Source organism: Malurus melanocephalus, unplaced genomic scaffold, assembly GCF_030028575.1.
Source record: "Malurus melanocephalus ecotype Western Australia unplaced genomic scaffold, MMel_1.1 scaffold_502, whole genome shotgun sequence".
Lineage (NCBI taxonomy): Eukaryota > Metazoa > Chordata > Aves > Passeriformes > Maluridae > Malurus > Malurus melanocephalus.
The window spans coordinates 68,920-91,260 of record NW_026623734.1 but is presented as its reverse complement, the minus strand read 5'-3'; the positions used below and the strand labels follow the sequence as shown (position 1 = coordinate 91,260).

The following is a 22,341-nucleotide window of genomic DNA, read 5'->3' as shown; positions in this document are numbered from 1 at the left end:
TTTTTTCTTAATCCACGTTTTTCCAAGTTTTGGAACCATGGGATAAAGAAACAATATCCTGACTTTCCAAATCTCAATGCAGTCTACACCTGCCAATTTTTGTGAAGCTCAGTACCCAGCTATTAAASTCACTTTCCACCTACAGGGGACCTCCTGCTTTATCAGCTTGGACCCAACCCCAGCTCTAAGAAATTTAGAGCTTCTAAAGAGAGAGACCACCCCAAACTGGCAGAACTTCAGCAAGGAGCAGAGCTCAAGGTTCAGCACAGAACRGCTTGCAGCAGCAACCCCTGGTGCTCCCTTCACACCAAAGTTTCTGAAAACTCAGAACCAAGGCCGGGGAGATCGCAAAGAGAGGGGCTGGGGAACAGAAGCAGAAACCCCAAAACTAAAACAGAAATGAAGAAGTATCCTACTTACCACCAGCTCGGTGAACATGCCATCCAGCTCCTCCACCGGCGGCATGGGCAGCGAGGGCTCCATGGTCTGCAGGGCGAAGTTGCTGTCATTGCGCAGCCGGTACGTGATCTCGGGGTGGTCGCTGCTGCGGAAGCAGCAGAAGATGAAGGAGATCCCCCGGCCGCTCCTCTTCCTCGGGGCCATGGCCACAATCCTGGGCGTCCCTCCCTCCTGGGCACTAGATCCTGCGGGGAAGAGAAGAGTGGAGGCTCGAGCAGCCGCCCCGCAGCGCTGCGCTCCCGGCCCGCGGTGGGAGGAGGAATCGAGCCACCCACGCGCTCGGCACCGAGGGGAAGAGCAGAGACGCTTTTCATGCCAAATATTTCTGCTCAGATTTGACGTTTACAGTCCTGGCAACCTTGACAACCACGCAAATTAAAAAGATGCATTTGCTTTGCCTCGTGCCAGGGCTGGCAGCGGCAGGGGTCACGCCACTGTCCCTGTGGGATGAGTCCTGGGTTCCACCACTGCTGCCAATCCCAGCAAATCTGTACCAACCTCCCCGTGCCATGGCAGCCAGGCCAGCCCCCATCTCATACCCACAGCTCACACCCCTCACACCAGGGGTATGGAAAATTTAGGAGGCTGCTGCCAAGAACAGCTGGATGTGCTTGGGACTACCAGGTCAAGACTTCATGTGTCTCAGGATGCCCCGAGCCACAGACAGCAGCAGAGCTGAGAAAATATCCTGCACACGTCCCCCAGCTCTTAAACGCGTTCCTAAACATCCACCAGCAACCCCCGGTAGGGCGGCTCTTTTTCATGGAAAGTTTTGCTTGGCTTTAATTAGATAAACCTTACTTGTAGCTCCAGTAAATATTTACAAGACGCGATTTCAGCTGATAAAAATCACGCGCTGCCGGTAGCTCAGATTTTCCTAAGCAGCGCTGAYGTCGGGCATCGCTTGGGTTTTGCTGATTTCTGAAACTCTGRCTGGGAGTAAAGCTCAGGGCAGGARTCATGTGCCCTGCATGATTGATAACAGCAAGGAACAGGCAAATGCTGCCCCAAAATTGGGACTTTTAAATCAGCAACACAAGARGAGGGTCACCTACGAGGAATGAGGACTGTGGAGAAACACTCTACTGAGAAAAATCAACCAGCAAAGTAGGGAATTTTTGAAAAGCCTAAACATTTGTCTTACAAAGTTACACACCCACATATTTTTATCTCTGGGAAACAAGACAYTGAGATGTTAAGAGACAGGACAAACAGCCAAGGTTGAAATATGGATGACTCAGATTTATTAACAAAGCTATGAAGRGACTCAGGGAAAAAAGGTCAGCATTTGGAGAGGAGTGTCTGATCTCCCCGGAGCCCAGCATTCCCTCCAACTATGGATTTGTACAGCAGAATAAAGAGCTGCTGTGCCCTGTGGAGAGGCAGGGCTGGGGTCAGACCTCCTGAGGTCTGCACCACCACAGCATGACAAACACTGCCCTCTGAAAAGAAGGATCTTGCAGAAAACTCGGGCTCTACCCACAGTTCTTTAACAGAAGATCTGACCCTTGAAATGATCTCGATGGCACGTTTTTAGCACATGGTGTAATCATCTGCTGAACCACGAACGATGGGAAACAGCTATTGCATCTTTGAGCAGGATAATCCCAGGCTGTGCAACTGCTCTGTGCCCAGACTGCAGAGTCCCCCTTCCTCAAGGGCCCCAAATCTCATTTCACATTTTTACATCTGGAGGAATTTCAGCTGCCATGAAAGCTCTCTCATCACGGCTCCCCGGCAGCCAGCACCGCAGCAAATCCATTAGCAGCCTGCTGGCATCCCCTCGGTGTCAGCAGGGTTTGGGGACCTGCTGTGAGGTTTCTCTCCTAAAAAAGGCAGGGAAACAAAAAGCCAAAGGCCTCTGTCCACTCCTACATGGCGGAATACACTGCAGGTTTGGGATTTAAAGAGCCACAAGGAGCATGGTGCAAAGGGAGATGCTGGTGGCTGCACAGTTCTGTCCAAACCCACGCTGGGTGCTCAGATGTGCAGAGTTTGGTCACTTGGTCATTCCCAGAGCAGAGGCTGAGACTGCTCCTGCAGCTGGTCAGGGGCAAACAGACCCATTCTCCTTTTCCACGGGGCACTTTCCATCCCCTTTTCAACGCCATGGCAACCTTGTCCTTGAAACCTGCTGCTACGTACGAGCTCTGGCTTGGGCTCACAAAAACGTGTGGAAAGCTTTTATCAGAACAACACCTGCTCTTCACAGATACGAACTCCTGACAGTGTTTTATGAGGAGTCTGAATGACAGACCAAAAGGCAAGGTTTTATTTAAAGCAGACAGTCATAGAGCAACCAAGACAAAGTACTTAAGCTGCTTCCAGCTCTGGAGCTATTGAGGTTCCTCATTTTCATCTATAAACAATTTAAAAAACCAAACCACCCTATAATGTAGACTGAGTGGGCTGTAGGTTATTAACAACCAAGGCTAAAAAAAGGTTAGGGAGAGAATATGCTAGCTACCAGGCAAATAGCATTAAATCTTCAGAAGGCTGGTGAATATTCATTGACATGATGGATCAAAATCAAAACACAGCTCCCTGGCAGGTCGCTGGGAGCTGCAGACAGTGCAGATTGCATCGTCAGAACAAAGTCCAGCTACACAGCCTCCTCCTCCCCTGCAAATCCTGCAGAAATTGGTTATTCAAGAAGAAAAAGCAGCAGCCCCTGGCAATCTGGAGGCTTGTGTTAAGGAGAACAGAAGGGACAACTTCCACGCCACATCATATGTTAAGTGTCCTGCTCCCACCTCCTGCTTGTACCTCTGACTGCTAATTAGATCAATAAATTTAAGTCAGATTGTGATCTAATGGTGCCTTCTGGCCTCTATTATTGAGCKGGCCAGAATAAATTAAGCTTAATTGCCCTTGCATGTACAGAGCCAGGGAAGATAGGATGGGAAGGGTCACTGAGGGAACTCATCGCCAAGCCCAAATCTCAAGGCAGGACTGATGGGGCTGAATCATTCCCAAATAACTTTGTTTTCGCAGCAATAAGGGTGGAAATGTGTGTGTTATGGGCTCAACCTGGAAATCCAGATTGAAGAGAAGGAGAAGCTTAGCCCAGTGTGTGACCAGGATGGACAGAGGCCATGGGCTCAGTGACACACTGAGATACAAGTTTAGTTCTCCCCAGCCCTAAAAAGGATCGAGCCTACATCGCCCTGAGCAGTGTTTAAATGAAATCAGTCATTAGGAGAAAATTGGACCCCGGTGTCGCTTCCGCCTTTGCTTTAAGGAAAGAAGAGCAGCAATTACCACTTGCATATTCAACAGCCTGCTCAGCAAGCTAAATTAAACTGCGTGGAGCAACGAGCTGCCAAAGCCTGTCTGTGACCGATGCCCCAACCAGCTGGTCTGGAGCCAGCACCGGTATTGCAGCACTGMGGTCTGCAGCCTAAAAATACCCAACAAGGGCACAAACACATGCAAAGGAGCGCGCACGCTCCCCTTCACACCCGCCTCCTCCTAACCCACCCAGGAGCCAGGAGCTAAATCCTCAAATATGAATATTAGCTTGTTGTTTTCCTGGCTCCCCTCCCAAAATGAGGATGCAAGATCCTGAGCRAGCTCTTTCTCTGAATGTGGAGCTCTGTTCCAGCACATTGCACATGGAGGGAGTGTTTTTGGTGCAAGTGTAAGGTGCTCACTGACCATCTGTGCTGTGCCCTGACCGATTTCAGCATCTTGGGCCATGTCAAGCTTTGCCTCCCCCTGCCCTGCAGAGCTTCAGCACAGCCTGGAATGCTCCCAAACAACAGAAATATTCCAATTCTCATCCATCACTCAAAGTGACCTGTTTGGCTGGGGATGGTTGGGAGGCACTTGGCCTCAGCAAGGACTTTAGGAAGACACCTTCACTGTTACCAAGAGTTAGAGCCAGGTGTGCTGGACCCCTTTTCACAGCACAGAGAAAGCAGGAATTTGGCATTCCACACACTGCACCCCGTGCTTGTCCCACCCCATCACTGAGCAAGGCTCATCCTCCCTCGGTGCCTCTCCCCATGAGTGCAACACCCAGCACAGGGCACAGTGCAAGATAACTCGCATCGTTTTTCTAAATAAACAATTCTGGATGATCTTYCTCCCACTCTAAGTCACATTCAGACCTCCACAGCAATAAAAACTGGATGTTCCCATAGCATTTTTGAGATCAGATGTRCATTTGCAGCATCCCCTGAGAAGCATTAAAGCCTCTCCCAGGCATGTTTTGATTTTTCATCTTACAGACCGATGACTCTAAGGTGAGCACCCTCCTTTGCTCCACTCAGCAACCCAACCCMTTTTTGGGTTTGGTCCTGATTGTGAGCCCTCCAAGGTGTGTTTATGGTGCTTTGCCCATCAAAGAGGCAGCAGCACATCCCTCTCAAGACAAAGAAGTGCTGCTCCATTTCACACTTCCACCAAATCTTGTGCAAGGAAACACTTTTTACTGAGAAAGGTCCAAGCATGATTCAGTTTTAAAAATAAAAGGTTTTACACTGAGCCCTTGCATAGATGAAACGCTCAGAAAGAGGACGGCCTTCCCCTGAGCAGGAGCTCCCTTCCCTCCAACACAGGAGCTGAAAGGATCTGAGCTCATCACCAGCACTTCCACTGTGCTGAGCGTGGTGCTGGTATTCCCAGCACAGCTGTTCCTGTTTAAACCAGAATAATTTTTTGGCCATAAACTCCCATGTTGATTTCCAAACCCCCTTTTCTCCAGTGTAAAGATGTTTTCAGGCACAGGCTGTACAGGGGCGTATCAACAATTATCATCAGGAGGGGGCAAAAAGCCCAAAACACTCAGGTAAAAAGCTTTAAACTATGTGATGACTGCTCTCTCTCTCCATCTTTCTACCCAAAAGAGGATGGGGAYAGGACCCATCCTGCCTGGGATGCAGATGCCAGGAGGACCCTGACTCATCACAAGTGCATCACAAGAGCTGTGATTCTCAGCATAAGCAAATCTCAAAGACTTGTGTTTCATGGATTTATAAATACACCAGCCAAATCCTGAATGACCCCAGATCCTCCTTCCTCTTCCCAGAAATCCTGTGATACTCTGTGAATACAACAAAAAGARTTTTGTGTCTCTAAACCTTGCTTGGGCTCCCTGGAGCAGAAGGCCACCAGCACAGTGCCCCTGATGCCATGAGGAGCAGACTGCAGCCACAGGCTCTCTGCTCGCTCCAGGAATGCCCCATCTGCCAGCATCATCAAAAACCCAGCGTTTGCCTAAAATGTGTCACCTCCTCTTTCTATTCTTTCCTTTTTATTGTGGCATTTGTCACATCCTGAAGCAYACATCTGGGCCTGCTGTCTCGCAAGAAAACATTTTGCTCTGCTCAAGGACAGATGAGCTTCAGGGGCCTGATGGCCCCATTCGGGGAGCAGCAAGAAAAATCAGACCGAGTTTATTCAYAGAGTAAGGGAAAGAGTTTCACCAATTTGTAACACACCAGAAAAGCTCTCCTTTTTCCACTTKAAACTTACACCTATCAAAAGCAGAAAAAGTGTTGAGAGACTTTTGTGTGTGTCTGCACGGGGCTTCCACCTGGAGGTGTTGATGCTATTTGGGGAAAAGAGCAACAACCTCCACGGCGCTGTGAGAGCACAATGGGCTGGCTCACCTCCCCATGAGTGAGCTCCCTGCCAAGGGAAGCACACACGCTGCTGACTCTSTAATCCAGTTTTCGGGGGGAAGAGCGTGGTGCACAGCAGGGTGAGACGGGATCTGTCTTAACGCTCTCCAACTGAAATCAATCCTCGGAGCAGCGCCGCTCGCTTTGGCAAGCTGGCAAAAATCTGGAGCAGGGAATGGCTGATGGTGCTGCAGGACGTCCATGCCAGGGCATGGAGATGAGTTTGGATCCAAGGAGGAGATGCTGRAAGTTTGCAGCTTTTATCAGGGGCTGGTCCAGGGATCTCCACGCAGCCCTTGATCCCCTGTGGTGCACGGCTCAGCGCACTTATAAATCTAACCAGAGAAGATGCTGCTGCAGCAGAACTTTGTTTAGTTTTTGAGGATTAAAAACCAAACCTTGCTGGAAGTTTCCCAGCCATCTAGATGGTGAGCAGCACAGTAACAYTGGAGGTCACGAGTGCTTTGCTAGAAGGATAAATTTGATCAGTGACAAGCTGAGCACCGGCGCCAGATCCTCCAAACCATTACAGACCATTTCCAACAGGAGCTCCATCAAACCAGCTCAGGCAAATACCACTTATTTCAGGAACAAGGACAACAACATGGAACCACAGACAAGACCCAGTTTGAGAACCTATATAAATATTTCTTGATATTCACTGGGGTGCTGAATGACCCAATTTTACAAACACACACATCCAGTTTTCCCAGAAACCAGGCGGATTCGCGATCCTTTTTTCACAGAATCAAACCAGAAAAGTGGGCTGGGTTGGCAGAGGGAGGAAGAAACAGTTTTCAAGTCACATATTGCTCCCTYAAATGTACTGCACGATTTGCATCCTGAAACCCAGGCACAACACTTGTCCAAACCCCAGAGACTTTCCAGGAAGGCAGAGGGAGGTGGAGGTGGCGGGGAGCTCTCCAGGAAGGATGCTGGGGCATTCCCCTGACCTCCCCGTGTCCCAGCCCAGTTGTAAAAGGCAACACAGAAAAAAAAAAGAACCAGAAGAAAAGAAAGGCAGCGTGAGAGGCCGCCCATCCCAGTGCTCCCCTCACCCTGCTCTTGTTTTGGGGCGGCAGCTGTCAGTGCTGCATTGTGGATGGGCTCAAAGGGGCAGAGAYGGCCCTTTCAGAGCTGAGGTTATGTGCAGGGAGGGATTAGCAGYGAGCTGGGGCTCTCCTGAAAGCCTGAAGCCTTGCAGGGAACAGCCCCACAGAATTTTTCCTTTGCCATTTGGACCTAGTCTCTCAGGCAGACTGTATGTGTGTCCAGGCTGGGTGATGCCAAACCTTGTCCAGGCAGCCCTCAAGGACAAAACCGGTCAAAAGAGAGGGATGCCAGACCCCTGGGCAGCTCAGGGGGATCCTACAGTACAGCAGGATCCTCTTCCATGMTGGCCCCATCCCCATCACCCAGCACAAGCATCCAGCCCCACTCCATTTCCACTGGGGATGCTTTTGGCCCCAGCTGGGGGCAAACTGCTCATCCAAAACACAAAACACCTCCACACGGTGCCAATGCCAGCTGTGGAGCCCAGCCCAGATATCACAAGTTCTGACTACTCCCTCTGACAATGCAAATGCTGCTAATACAAACTCACCAGCCTGGCAAGCGGGGAGAGAGGAGTTTTATTTCCCACTGGAGGAGGATATTTGTTTGCCAATTAGCCTTTTCCTGGAGAACAATAGCTCAATCAAAAACCTTCCTTTAATTCCTCCTTTTTTCCCCATCCCGACTCCTCCAATGAATATTTGGGCTGTGACTGTGATTTAGTGTATGCAAACCGTCACTGCTGAGTTTTCCATTTCACTTCTCCCCATCTCAGCAGTGATCCCTGGGATGAGATAGGCTGAAGGCAGGCAGGTTTTCTTCCTCTTTTAAAGCCTCTTATTTTGGCTTCACAAAGTGGAGTTTCCAAGTTGCTCAGCAGCAGATGCTTCCAGTCCATCAGCACAGCAACATCTGCCATGGGGCAACCACCACAAACCAGGCATCAAAGCTGAGTGCCAAAGGATTTTTTTTGGGTGGTGTTTGGTGGTTTTTAGCTCTACCCATGCTTAAGGTGAGGCTATCGGAGGTGTTCAGGCATTTTGTGATGTGCAGCAAATTAATTTCTTTCTCTTTCAAAATGGAAACTGGATGGAGGCTGCTGTAAATAGGAGTTCTTCCCAGTATGAACTCTGATGGCTAAATATCATTAAACTTCAAGATATCATTAAACTTGTTGTACAGAAGGTGCCCAGAGCAAACAAAACACACTTGTCAGATCTCTCAGCTGGCCACCCCATCTGCAATGCTGATTTCCTTTTAAAGGTTTTTAAATTCTGATGTTAATCCAGAGTGATTTTTTCCCCCTAAAGTACAAAGCTGGGGTTGAGAATTCCTTGATAAATATGTCTAATGGCAGAAAAGGCCCACTGGCTGCTTTTCCTTCCAGTATGACACTAATACCTCCCTGTGCTTCAGCAGATGAACACCAAAAAACAAAGTATGTGAGTTTGCATCAGGCACGATGTGATCCCAACAGCTCCAACGTGATGCCTGCTCCCACCCAGTCTGGGAAAAAACGGCAACTTTTATCACATCTCATTGAAATACTGCTTGCATTTAAACAAAATTTAAAAAAAAAAATAGGTGAGCACAGCAAGTGAGATTAATCAGAGGGCTTGGTCACAATTTTTTTGTGTGTGGCTACAACACTATGTAGCTCACGGCAAAAACTCTGCTTTGACCAGGATGGATCTGCAATATCCCGAGCCATGGGGCAGCAGGACTCGATTTTCCAGGACAGCTGCTCAAATCCACCACCTGCAATTCAGAGGACCTSTCTTAATGGGGGCACGTGGTTTTAATTGCCTAATTATCCRGMCTCTCACCAAAGGAAGGGAGCCTTCRACACATCAGTRCCAGGGATGRGCCAAAATAAGGCCCCTCTTCCCCAGCTGGAGCATCCARAGGGGAATGTCAGTCCAGTGGAGACCCAAGGGGATGCATTTAAAAATCAATAGAGGCTATTTTAATGCTTAATCCAGGAAGGTATCAGCATCAGCAGCATCAATACAAACAGAATTTAAACACACTGAGTACAYGCACAGGATTGTTAGTTTTTCCTCYGTRCAYTKATTTAACCAAATCTGKTTTTCCCCAGAGAGTTTGGAGTCCAAACAGGGCATCCACAKCATCTCTACTGCTTCAGGCATCCTGCCTGCCTTCATCTCTACACACTGATCAAAAAATGAGCCTCTCCACCTCATTTGAGCAAATATTTCAGTGAGGAAACCYCCTGGAAGGGGCAMTATCACAGCAACAGTGGTCACATCYCTGYCAGGGCTACATATGGATTTCTCTTCTTTGCAGGTTTTCACACTGCACCCAGCACAAACTGCAACACARGCTTTCCATCCCTGTAGATATTTATGTATGTAGATATTTATACATTTATTCATTAAAAAAAAAAAAGCTTCGCAATTGCAAATAACTGCTTTGAAAATCTGACCCAAGGGAATCCTGAGAGGGTCAGACACCCYGAGAGAATGTAACTATGTTTGATTTTTTAAATTTAATCTCATCTGCTGCAGGAGGGCACACTGGGTGTTTATAGATCTGGGACTCAGCATATTTCAGACGTGCCCACGAGCACAGATGCACCTTCCCCGAGGCCACCACAGGCACAGTGTGGGCTCAGAGAGTGTCACCCACWCCTGCCAGGATGCAGCACCAAACTCTGACACCCACCTGCTCCCCCACGCACCCATCTGCTCTCTCCAGAGATGCTCCCACACCACCACTTCCCTYGCCTTCTTCAAACCAGTCCTGCCCGTTTTCAAGCTGGTTTTGGCTGGAATGAGGTTAAYTTTCTTTGGGTTTCTGCCGTAAACAGCATTGCTTGAAAATTCAGAGATGTTTTGGTTRTTGCTTTGCAGTGATTGCACAGAGCYAAGGCMTTTTCTGCTCCTCACCCCACCCCASCAGTGAGGAGGATGGGGGTGCACAAGGAGCTGGGAAAGGACACAGCCAGGACAGTTGACCCYAGCTGACCAAAGGGATATTCCAGARCACGTGGAGTCATGCTCAGCAMGTAAGACACATCTGGAGTGWYGGCATTTTTACTCCTCCCCATCAACACCAGTCTGATTTACTCACAATTCAAATTAATGAAGAGAAATTCACGCTTTGAGGTGAGTCCTGAAGGTGGCTGAGTCTTGCAGAGCTCTTCACATCTGCCACCTGGGCAAGGCTTCAAGTGCACTGGTGATCAGTGATTTGTGGCATTCCTTCAAAGCTTTTTGGCATTCATGGCTTCAGGGCAATGTGCTTGACTGACATCAGATCTGCCCAGCCCTCACCGCTGAGAAAACACATCCCCAACATCCAGAAACACTCTTCCTTTCCTTTAGCAGCTTCTGAAACACCAAAGCCTCTCACCAAAGGAAGGGAGCCTTCAACACATTCAGTACCAGGGATGGGCCAAAATAAGCCAAACAGAGTTGGCTGATGAAGGCCACTCAGGGAGGCAGCTTTGCATTCACCAGACTGTCAGGTCTTCCAACACAGCCCAGACAACACCACAGATAACAAAGTCTAACCAAGCTTGAAACCCATGATCAAATCAAACCCTTTCCTAGAACAGAGAGCCTCCAAGCTGGCTGCCCAGACATTGCCCTAAGCCTTGAAAAACATTTCCCACCCCCCCCCCGCCTTTTCTAACCTCTGCATCCCATTTCCCCAAATTAACATTGCAGTCTGGATGGCCTAAACACATRGTAATGGAATAACTCAGAGAGAGACTGACCCTCAGATCATCCACAATCTTATTTTCACAGGGGAAGGAAATACCTGGCTTTTGGATGACAAATCTCTGCAGCATTTTCCARCACAAGACCTGTAACATTGAAGTGAAAGCTTGAAGAGGCTGCAAATTGGWTTAGGTACCTGAAAACTCCAGATTCACTCCACTACTGCCAGAGGTTGTCACAGGAAGAGAAAGTGCCTTGAAATAATTTGTCTCTCCAGGCAAAAACTTTCAAAATGCCATTAATGCAGATTTTCAGAGCTGGCAAGCACTTCCCATCCCCATCGACTGCAACATGAGAGCAGGCAGAGAAGAGAAAAAGCATCTTCCAGGCAAATCACAGGCATTTTTTTTCCCAGCTGAATGCCWAGTGAGAAGAGCAACCCATGCATCAACAGGAGCACTTGACGCATGCCAGGCTTTCTAAATTCACTTTCAGTAGATTTACCAACACGTCCTATGGAAAAGGAATTCGTGCTATGCAAATCCAGCCTCAGACTGCTCCCTGCCTAATCTAGCTTTGRATTCAAATGCTTATTACCATGGCGTCTAATCGGGTCATGTGGAATAGACAGGTTTACTTTGGGCTCCCAGCACTTCAGCTCTGTTCTTGCTAAAGCACTGAATGGAGAAAGAAAAAAAGAAACAAAGAGGGGRRAAAAAAACCCCAACACTTCGAAGAATTCAGGCTGTGGTGGAAACCAGGCCTGGAAAGAAGGATTGACACCTACAAATAAAAGCCAGGCTGATATGCAAACATTTGGCAGCTCACCAGGAACACACTGAATGTCAAGTCCTGTTTGCACCTCATCATATCCCTGTGGGGAAGTTGGTGGCTGGTCTTTCAGGGTCTCTCCCTTCCCCCCAAGACAAGGTGATGAAATGATCTCACACCCACGTAGGAGCCATCTTCCAGCAGCACCAAGCCCAGCTGGTCACACTGCAACCTCCAGATTACCTTTCAGATGCTCTGAGCACCCACACCAGGGCCTCCAGAGCATGGGTAACACATGCCAACAAGGAGCTGTCACTGGTTTGGGGAGGAAGGGGGTACATTACTGYATTGGGGTCTGCAGCAGGACACAGAGACCATGGGAATGTCATTCCCAGAGGCCACCACCTCCCTGCTGGCTGGCACCAGCCACACCACCCTGGCCAAGGTAGCTTCTGTCCTAATCTGCACCAGGCAAAATGATAAATTTAACTGCTGAGTTTGTGAAATACATTTGTTCTGCTCAAACCAACGCTGGTACCTCCAGGACACGACCCAGATGCCAACCAACCTCTCACCTCAGCCACTGGGCACCAGAATTAACCCAGGGGCAGGGACACAGCACCCACCASTGAGGTTTCTCCTGTCCATCTGCTGCTCTTCTGCCAAATTGGGCATTCCTGCACATGAGCACGGTGAGGTTTCCAACACCATTGTCCAGCTCCCACCTTCAGGATGCTGAATCCCAGCAGCTTGACCTGCCCTGCCTCCACAATGCCAAATGGCACACGGCCTGGCAATCAGCTCCAGCAAAAGCTCAAGATGTTCAAATGTTTCTACCAGCTTCTGAAGACCCTACAAGATGGTGCTGACCCCGTTACGCTACGTGAACTACATTTGGTGGGGTGAGCAGCACTAGGAATACCAACAAGAACAGTAAGATTTCCCTTTGTGAATCTCAGCAGTGTAAGCCACTTTTACAGTGAGGCTGCAGGATGAACTTACATTTATTAGACATCAGAGAACTCCCCGAGGCGAACATCCCCCCAGCAACACCTACATGTCTGTGCAGGGAGCCGCAGCGTGGGCTCTCTGGTGTCTCATAATGTGGCAAATCCAACTAAAGCACTCTTTATGGCTTGCATGTTCATAACATTTATGTGTATTCCCTGGTGTCTAGTACAGACTGACGTTTCATTGCATCCCTTAATAAAAATCCTCCGCAACACCCTTCTAACTTGATGCCTGTTTTGACATAACTTGCAGCAGCTCCACATTATTTGTGATGAAAAACCAATCTGAAAAGAAGGAGAAACCAGCCAATGGACTTTTTTTTTTTTTTGTCAGTGATGGGAGGAGGAGCAGATGGACAGACTGACTTTAAAGCTTCCTTTCATTTGGAAACTAAACCCAAATCATGGGTTAACTTTCAACGCTGCACATTATTACTGAGGAGAGTGAGGCAGCTGATATTCTGCCACTCAGGCACATGTGCTCTATGCTTCATCATTTACTGAATTAATAATCAAATGCTTTGAAAGGAGAAGGGAAAAAAACCCAGAGAAACCGGAGGCTGCAGTTCATAGTGTTCTCATCAGCCTGTTCAGAGACCAAGCTAGATTTACCAGTGCCTGTATCGCTGCCTGGATGTGCTGGTGTCTGGCCAGGCTTTCCCTCAAGCACCTTCCCAGCTCACAGCTGTGCCTGGAGCTGATCTGGGAGACTTTTTTCCTTGCTCCTGTAGCCAAAGCAACCAGCAAGGATGATTAAAGAAGTGGAAAAACCCACATTTCTATGTAGTCCAGCCTGAGGCATAGAGGGAAGAAACTTTGTGAGATTCACTGGCTGAAGACATGGATGGAGAAGCTCATGGAGGAGCCCTTCCCAGCACCAAAGGAGCCAGGAAAATAGTATTTACCAGGTCACAGATACTCAATACCCCAGCAAAATCATGCTCACTCATGAGCCAAGAAAGAAAAACTCACATTCCTGTGTTTACAGCCACTACTGCTTCTAGAGCAGTYTCCAGGACAGGGTCATTCCCAGGGATGACTGTGAGGAAGTCCTAGTGAAGAGATCCATGACACAGAGATTCATGGATTGCTCACACACAAGTGAAAAAATATATCCAAGCCTCAGAAGCTGCATTTCTGGAGCTGGGGATAACACACAGGCAGAGAGCATTTCTGGAGTTGGGGATAACACACAGGCAGAGAGCATGGTTTGCATATGATAAGCCAGGATGACAACCCAGTGGAAATGTAAAAATAATTTAATGAATAAGTATATTTAGATTCATAATCCCGCAGCAGCTTTATTTATAGGGATGCCAATCACTTTTACACAGATATAAAATTGGCTGGCAGAATGCCTTCGACTATATCCAGAAACCCATCTGTAACAAATCTAAGCCGTGATATCTCYGCATACGTTTGGCCAAACAATAATGCTGATGCCAGTCATCCTCACTTTAAATGTGCAGATGGGCTAAGGGGGGGCTCGCCAAGCATTCTCCACAGCCAAAGACGGATGAATTCCCCCATCACCTACTGTAAACTGGTTGGGAAAAGGASCAGATGAAGGAAAACCAGTCACCATCTGGGCTGTGTGGATTCCAGCACCAATGCAATGCTGGAGAGCAAGCATGCATCCAGCTCGCTACAGGTAAATCCCTTTCAAAACCTCTCATCCCTGAAATGGGGAGCTGTTATCAAGGGAAAAAAACCCCATGGGGCTGTGCACACCTTTAAAAGGTGGGGCACTAAACTAGGGCTCTTGGGTATAGATTTTTTTTTGACCCATCTTCAAGAAACAAAGCTGGGACAGAGGAAGATGSAGGAGAAATTAACTGAAAGTTATCACTTGGCTCTGTCTCAAAGCAGACAAGGATTTCTAGGGATCCTTGCCCAGGATCTCACAACTTTATCTAAGCCTGCAGATGTCAAGGGGAGACGCTGCTGTGGATTTCCACAAGGCTGGTCACCACCTGGAAAACTGAAAATCCACAATTAATTCACAAGAAACAAAGAAAAACCTGTTTCTCATCCCAGTGGGACTTCTGGGGACTGGCTGTCTCAGAAATGGGGCAAAACAGGGATGGCTCCATGTCAAAATGGGTGACTGYAATTCATCCACAAAGCTTTCAGTATGTCAAGGTGGAAAAGGTTACTCTGGAACATTACTTTGAATAGCTCTGGGAACAAACCCAGCATTAATTTTCAACATTTATTCAGCAAATGATTTGAATAAACTGAGGAAGGCTCGTGCACACATACTGACAGCGTTATTTGGCAGATTTTTGCCTCTGCTTCTGAGATAATTCAAGACAAATAACTCCCAGCAAAGATGATCACTTTCCGGACCGATGAGTGTATTCAACGACCCTCAGGCACAAGGTAACCTCTCAAAATCCCTTCCAGCACAATTTTAGTACCATTTTACATCACAAACTATTTTCACACTGGCATTTGCTGTGATTTATCCCTGCAAATAAGTTTCTCTCAAAGAATAATTGATGGAAAGGGAAAACAGAAATGCAACAGCAGCTTTGTCGCTCAAGGACAAAGCAAAGTGAAACAACCAAGCACAGAGCCACAGCATCCTCGATCCAAATGTTTTCCAAAACATTTCCAAATATTTTTCAAAGCTTCCAGAAGAAGCTTTCACAACTAGGCTGCAACCCCTCCAAAGCCTCGGGCACTGAGCGTGGCATCRTGGTGTGCTGCAGCAGAGATGCCAAGGGGATGCTTGGTGGTGACTTTGCCAATGAAAAATCTGCCAAAACAGACCCAAGAGCCCTGTGCAGAAAACACAGGGTTTAGAAGAAAAACTGCCTCTGCTTCCTCCACAGGGCGTATTCCAGTGTGACAGAGCTCAATTGTTACATGGGCTTTTGGGAAGGGTCAGTCCCTCTGTGCTGGGCACTGAGGGCCACATTTCAAGTGCTGTATCCAGTTCAGAGCCTCTCATCACAAGGACATTGAGGTGCTGGAGAGTGTCCAGAGAMGGGAATGGAGCTGGGGAAAGGTCACAAGTCTGATGAGGAGCAGCTGAGGGAGGTGGAGGAGGCTCAGCCTGGAGGAAAGGAGGCTCAGGGGGGACCTTCTCACTCCACAGCTCCCTGGCAGGAGGGTGAAGCCAGGTGGGGGTCGGGCTCTGCTCCCAGGGAACAGGGACAGGACAAAAGGACATGGCCTCAAGCTGTGTCAGGAGAGGTTCAGGCTGGACATCAGAAGAATTCTTCACTTAAAAGGTTGTTAAGCACTGGGACAGACTGCCCAGGGCGGTGGTGGAGTCACCATCCCTGGAGGTGCTCAAGAAACAACTGAACATGGCACTCAGTGCTGTGGTTCAGTTCACAAGGATGTGTTTGACCACAGATTGGACTCAGTGATCTTGGAGGTCTTTTCCAACCTTAATGATTCTATGAATACATGTGGTCAGATGTCCTCACCTTCGTGRCAGGYTTTTGCACCTTAGGAARATCCTTCCTGCCTCTRATCTTGTGGAATTATAATAATTAAWAAACTTAATAATAAAAGAATTCAATAAAACAATAAAACAAGTTTTAAACCCACTCATGGAATGGTAAGGAGAGAAAACCATACATTTTCTACACYTAAGCTAAAAATGCTGAAGTTCTGTCCACACGCCTTCAAACGTGGATGTTTATGGTCATTACACAGACAAAACTGAGACAGTTGTGAGATGATGGTCTGAGCAGCTGACCACAACCACAGCAGCCAAAGATGAGCACTGGAGGTCTCAGCAGCACCCAGCTGCAGGAACTGACCGCTCTGGGGATGGGGGACTGGCACACAGTTGGTCCCCATCCTCAGCCTCCTCACCCCACTGCTGACACAACTTCCATCCCCACTGACACCCTCAGCAGAAACAGCAGCGCCTGTAAAGCAGAGCCTGAGTCCTTCAAAGTCCAAAGCTCATCTCCAACTCTTTCAACATGCTCCTGAACACAATCAAAGCCCCTTCTACCAACTGTACATGGGCTTTGGATTAGACCTTTTGYAGACTGGGGGAAAAAAAGAGCCTTTCTTGAGGATGATAAAGTCTAGACACTACAGTATATTTTCCAGCTGATGCAGCAAACCTAAAAAGGCCTCCCTTGATCTCAGACTGTCACGATCAAAGCCATTATCCCATTCGGAGCCCTTCTGAAACTTTAGCTTCCAAATGTGCAAGTTATTTTTAAAATCTAAACCAGGCCAAGCCTCTTGTTTGGAGTTTTATGAGGAAAATGGGGTGTGCTCCTCCCAAACCTTCCCCCACCATGTCTGGAAGTGGTTGGTGGGCACATGGTGGAGGATGAGAGCAGGGAGGGGTCCCCATGTCTGGGGACACCTCAGTGGCACCTGGTGGCCATGATCTGCTTGCATGGGGGACACAGCTGAACCCCCCAAGGTGGCTGTGGTGTGGGGAATACTCTCCATCCTTGACTAAGATAGAGTTTTTTGGAGAGCAAACATCGTTTGCATCCCCATCCTCAGGATCTGTGCTTTCATCTGGCACCTTCCATCACAGAGTGTGTAGTTCTGGAGACCAAGAAAAGAAACAGCCTGAGATACTTTCATTTTCTACAGAAATTAAATACAACTAAGCACTGTGAATTTCCTTTTCCAGGTAGCAGGATGACCAAGTGCACAAATAACATCCACCACTGCACCAAGGGATAACTGGGGAAATAACGTATTCCAGGAAAAAATAAATCATTCTCCAGTCTCTTGGAGCAGTGTTTCAGGTGGCTGAAAGGAAAGAAGAAATGCACAACCTTGCAGAAGAATAGGAAAGCCATAAGGGCATCACCTCTGCCTTCAGTGGGATGCTCAAGGAGAGTAGTGGAAGACCAGCCAGCTCATGCTAGACCAGCTGGTGCTGTGTGATGGACACCAGAGCTCCTGGCATGCTGTGGCCTCAGTGGGAAACCGGACCTGTGATCAGTCCCAATCACCAGAGCTCACAGCACCCAGACTGGAAATGGTCAAGGGTCGAATAGACTGGAATGATGAGGAGCTCGGGGAGAACTGGAAGGGCTCTTTAAAAGCATGTGACCACCAAGCTTCCCCTCACACATCCAAAAGTGGACTTCTAACAGGGGAACATTCTTCAGAGAGACGGGGACTAAAGGTGGCTCTAACTGCAGAAAGACGGGAGCAACACAGAGCATTCACATGCTCCAAAGCTATTTTAAAGCCAAATCAGGCTCCCCAGTGAACACTTAATTTAGCTAAGCAACTTCTGAAGCACCAGGCAAATGAGCCACGTCATCTCCTTTTCCTCCGAGCATCCGTCCCCATGACTGTCACCTCCCTTCCCCTCTGTGCTTTACCATCCTCAATTCCCAGCAGCTCTGCTACTTCYCCCCACCTCTCTCCCTGCCTAAACCAAGCAGATCTGTGAAAAGCTGAGTGAAGCAGGCAGGTACACACCAGTAGGATGGGGTTTAGAGACCTGCCACCCCCTCCAGCATCCCTCACTGTGGCTGGAGGGACCATGCTGGGCAGGAGCAATGGCTGTGCTGCACATCACACATTCCCATTGCTTCAGGAAGTGTTGTCTGAACCTCCACCAGCTTTCCAGCTGGGTAAACATCAAGGAAAAAGTCAGGTTGACAGGCTTTCTTAAGAGTATTTCCATCAAATACGACTTTTCCCACCTCCACGCACACCGAAGCAGAAAGAGTGAAGGCCACCAGCAATGTGGTGCTGGTTGTGACAGCCACCACGGCTATCCTAGAGGGGACAGAGGATTTGCCAACATCTCTCCAAATTTTTACTCTGGAGCTGGGACAGGATGTGGGGAACATGCCCAGCTTCAGCTCTGCCACAGCAGAGTCCAACACATGACCTGTCACTGTGGCTCATCTTTACTCTTCCCAAAAAATGCAGAGAGAAAATGGACTTCTACCTCAGCCTCCACACAAGCAACTTTCCCTGGGTCTGCTGCAGATACCTTTGGTCCCACCTTGTCCAGGTCCCTTCCCTCTCAGGAACTTCTCCCAGGGAAGAACAGCAAAGCCCAGCTGTGAATCTGTATCCCGGAAAAGGGCTAACACAAAGCTACCAACCTCAAAAATSTATGGTCCCTATCACACAGGAAAGCAGAGAAGCTGATGGTAAAAGCTGCTTCTGGATTTAAAAGGATCTGAACCTATCAGGGAAGCACTGTGCACCCCAAAGTTTGCATATTGAACATGATAAATGAGGCAGCAAAGGCAGCTGATGAGCCAGCACCTCAGAACCCAACTCCGACCAGCCCAGCTCAGGAAGAGAGAGAAACCAAGGGGAAAAAAGCAAATTGTCCAGCCCCACACTGCTGTCAGAACAGCAGCCATTCATCTGCTGGCGGTGATCAACACTGAAGGGAAAACATCACGCGATTCACTTGGGCACCAGGCACAAACCATGATGGGTTCAGCACCTCACCGCTCTCCCTGCGAGACTTCCCGGCCATCCCACCCTCTTCTGCAGTGATTTCCTGCGTCCTCCTCATCTCCCGTGTTAAGAGATGAGAAATGTGTGAGAAATGAGAAACACCCAATCTCCAATCCTGCCAAACTTACAGTGGTAACTTATTTTCAGACAGAAATAAATCTGTGATTTTTATAAGAGATACCACTGGGTTAAGGAGTCAAAGCCATAACWGTGGAAGTGAATGCAAAAGCCCTTTATTTCTGTAAGGACATTTTTTCCTCTGCCCCTGAAATGACAGGGAGCAACACAGCCCTTGCCAGTTTAGSGGGGTGAAGGCTTGGCTGAGAGCAGCCTCATTAAACTGGCTGGGTCGTTCAGCGCCAGTCCAAACACTCAGTCCTCTGATCAGCGCATGACGGGCTGGGAACCACAGGCAACTCACAATTAAACCCGTGACAATCAGGAAAAATCCTTACAACCCCCCCAAGCAGAATCCACCAACACCATACCCACCCTCCCTGCCTCCATTTATTTATTTATTTATTTATTTACTTACATAAGCCTCATGACAGGTAACTTGGAGGAAATCAGATGATTTAATGATTAAGCGACACTTAGGCAGCCCTCTGGAAGATAAATACGCCCTTCGGTAACCCTGCAACAGAAACAGAAGGTACAAACAGACAGTAACTAATTATTCTGATTAAGTCTTGGAAGACCTGAAATACCCGACTGCAGCAGAACAAAGCCAGCGTGCGCAGGAGCTGCTTGTAAAAAAAAAAAAAAAAAGTCACACCCTTTTTTTGAAAGAATTCACCCAAATAAACCTAAGTGGTTCTGTGTTGTTTTTGTTTGTGTGCATGTTACTAAAGGTCTAGGCAGCTGATAGGAAATCTCTGCCATACCCTAGAGGGATCCCGTCGCCTTCAGCTAAAATTAGACTTCAAGGGAAGCGGGCGAAGGCGGCGTCTGCAACCTGTGCCGGCACAGCAAAGCTCCCACCRCGCACTCGAGGAGCGGCGCGTCGGGGGTTTTCCTCCCTTCCCATCGAAACCAAAACCAGAGAGGTTTTCGGATGAAAAGAAATTAAGGAAAATAAATAAATAAGGTGTGTTCCTACGGAGAAAGGCGGAGAAAGCAGGTCTACCCCGCTGGTAGGCTGGGAGGGATCGGAGCCAGGAATGAGATGTGGGCAGGTGGGGATGAAGCTGAGTCACAGGGACTGGGCAGGATGCAATGGGATGCTCAATTTAGCAGTGAGAGGAACTTGCAAAGCCCAGCAGCAGCTGAGCCACCATCGTGGATGCAGAGCAAGGCACCTGAGACACCAGCACCAGGAGCCTCTGTTCCAGCCAATGCTGTAGACCAGGACAACGGGATGCGCTCAGCAGACATTCCTAAACTCTCCCTGCCTTGGAGGAAAACCATAATTTCCCTCCGCCCCTTCCCTCTGCCCTCCCCCAACCACAATAAATGCCAGTGGAGCTCAGGGGAATATTTAATCTCAAACCTCAGTAATCAATCAGTTCACCCTCACGCATGAGAAAGAGGCACAGCGGTAAGCACCAAATCCCATTTCCATCCAGCAATACGACGGTTTAATTACGCACATAACATTTCCCTCTCAACATAAATCCTGAAGAGATCCAGGCAGCCCCCAGGTTGTGGGTGGGGAAGGACACAGTGACGGGGAAGAACATGGAGAAGGGGCGAAAGAAAGGGAGGAGAAGCCATTATGACCATTATTTAAAATGACTTTATACGGCTGCTCCACTTTGCCATTGGCACAGCCATGCTTTGACCTTATATTTGATGTCCCAGAGGGTGGGCAACAAGCCCAACATCCAGCCCTGCCACCAGAAGCTGCATCTGTTTCATTCCAACACACCAGCAAGCATGTGGGAGAAAAAGGGCATGGAAAATGCAAGATGGGCACACACGGAAAGGCCTGATATAAATAACAACAACAGASCCTCTCCAGTGGCGCTTGCCAGACTTACTCCAAAGCCTGCTCACATCAAAGGGAGCCGTCCTAGCTGGGTCTGAGCGGGTTTGGGATCACTCCCTGCCAACACCTGTTATTTCCAAGTGTAAGAATGGCTGGACCAGCAGGACCATCACACAGCTGGCAGTGCAACAGGTAGGCAGCTGTGAGCTACATCCCTCATCAGCCCAACCAGACCAATCCTGAGGGACACAGCTCACAAACGGCCTTGCTGAAATATATACATATTGTTCTTAAATATAAACACATGCACAGACTTTTCTAATATATAGGAACAAAAGAGGGGACACCCCGCTGAAACCCCATGTGCAGCTCCACCGCTCTCTCTCGCAGTGACGAAGGAAATGAGAAGCAGAGACCAGGCACGCACCCGCTCGCCGTGGTGTGTGTTGGCTCTGGGAACGTTTCTGRATTCTCCAGCTTGAGCTCTGACCTCCAAGAGATGCAAAATGGTCTCAGAGCCGCTCTGGAGAAATGGAGAGGTCCTTTTGGGCTCAGCAAATGGAACAGTTTGGAGACGTGGGCTCCAGGTGCTCATGGACAAAGCTCACATAGCCTTTGCCCCATGGGTTCAGAGGCCTTCAAAACACCCACCATGCTCCAGATGAGATCAGGAACAGCCCCAAACCCACAGGGCATGGCAGAAAGCAAGATTCTCTCCCAGCAGGACACACCTTGACCACAGGTCCAGCCTCACCAGGCCACGGTGCTCGGACAAAGCGAGGGAAATGAGCGCAGGGCCAGAGCAGCATGGCCTCAGCCAGAGCTGACTCACAAGATGGATCCTGRGCACTCTGTGACTATCACCAGCAGCATTATATAGCTAAAAATAGATGACAAAGATGCTTATGCCAGCTCTTTATAACCTTGTGTAGCTATCTGCAAGAAATGGATCATTTTAAGAAACTTTCCCAAYTGAYATGYATAGAGGCKTGTTCATAGGGTATTTTAGGGGAAAACCCTCCYAGTCAAGGCCTGGGYTCTGGCCAAGCCCTGGCCCTGGCTGGTCRGGAAGCGTGCCATCAAATCCAGCAGTTTYTGCACTAAAAATATAATCAAGTCACTTCAGCTTGCTGTTTTGGGCCTATAAAAGCAGGACCCAATTTGGAGGCGAATTTGGAGGCCTCACCTATGAACGCACCACGTAGGATTTTCCCAGTTGCTGGGAAGGGCTGTCCAGGTCCTCGCTGCAAAACGGAGCTCCTCAGTGACTGCAGRCTCTGGATGATGGTGAAATATTTAGGCTTTTGGTGATGGATTTTTTCAATCATTGTCCTTTGTCTTGTATAGTAATGATTAGCTGCATTACCTTGCTT

General features: G+C 48.5%; 1 protein-coding gene across 3 annotated transcripts in view; it reads right to left on the bottom strand.

Annotated features, from left to right (window-relative positions):
* The window catches only part of DAAM1 (dishevelled associated activator of morphogenesis 1), an 87,974-nt gene that overhangs the window by 49,472 nt on the left and 16,161 nt on the right, over positions 1-22,341 (bottom strand). For 2 of the 3 annotated variants that reach the window (XM_057381246.1, XM_057381247.1), the window contains exons 2-3: positions 19,577-19,675; positions 421-644 (exon numbers count right to left, since the gene is read on the bottom strand). In XM_057381246.1, the coding sequence (XP_057237229.1) occupies positions 421-603 (183 nt within the window). In that variant the 5' untranslated portion in view covers positions 604-644; positions 19,577-19,675. Of the gene's footprint in view, positions 1-420; positions 645-19,572; positions 19,676-22,341 lie in introns of all 3 variants that reach the window. The other variant, XM_057381248.1, reaches the window with a different exon arrangement.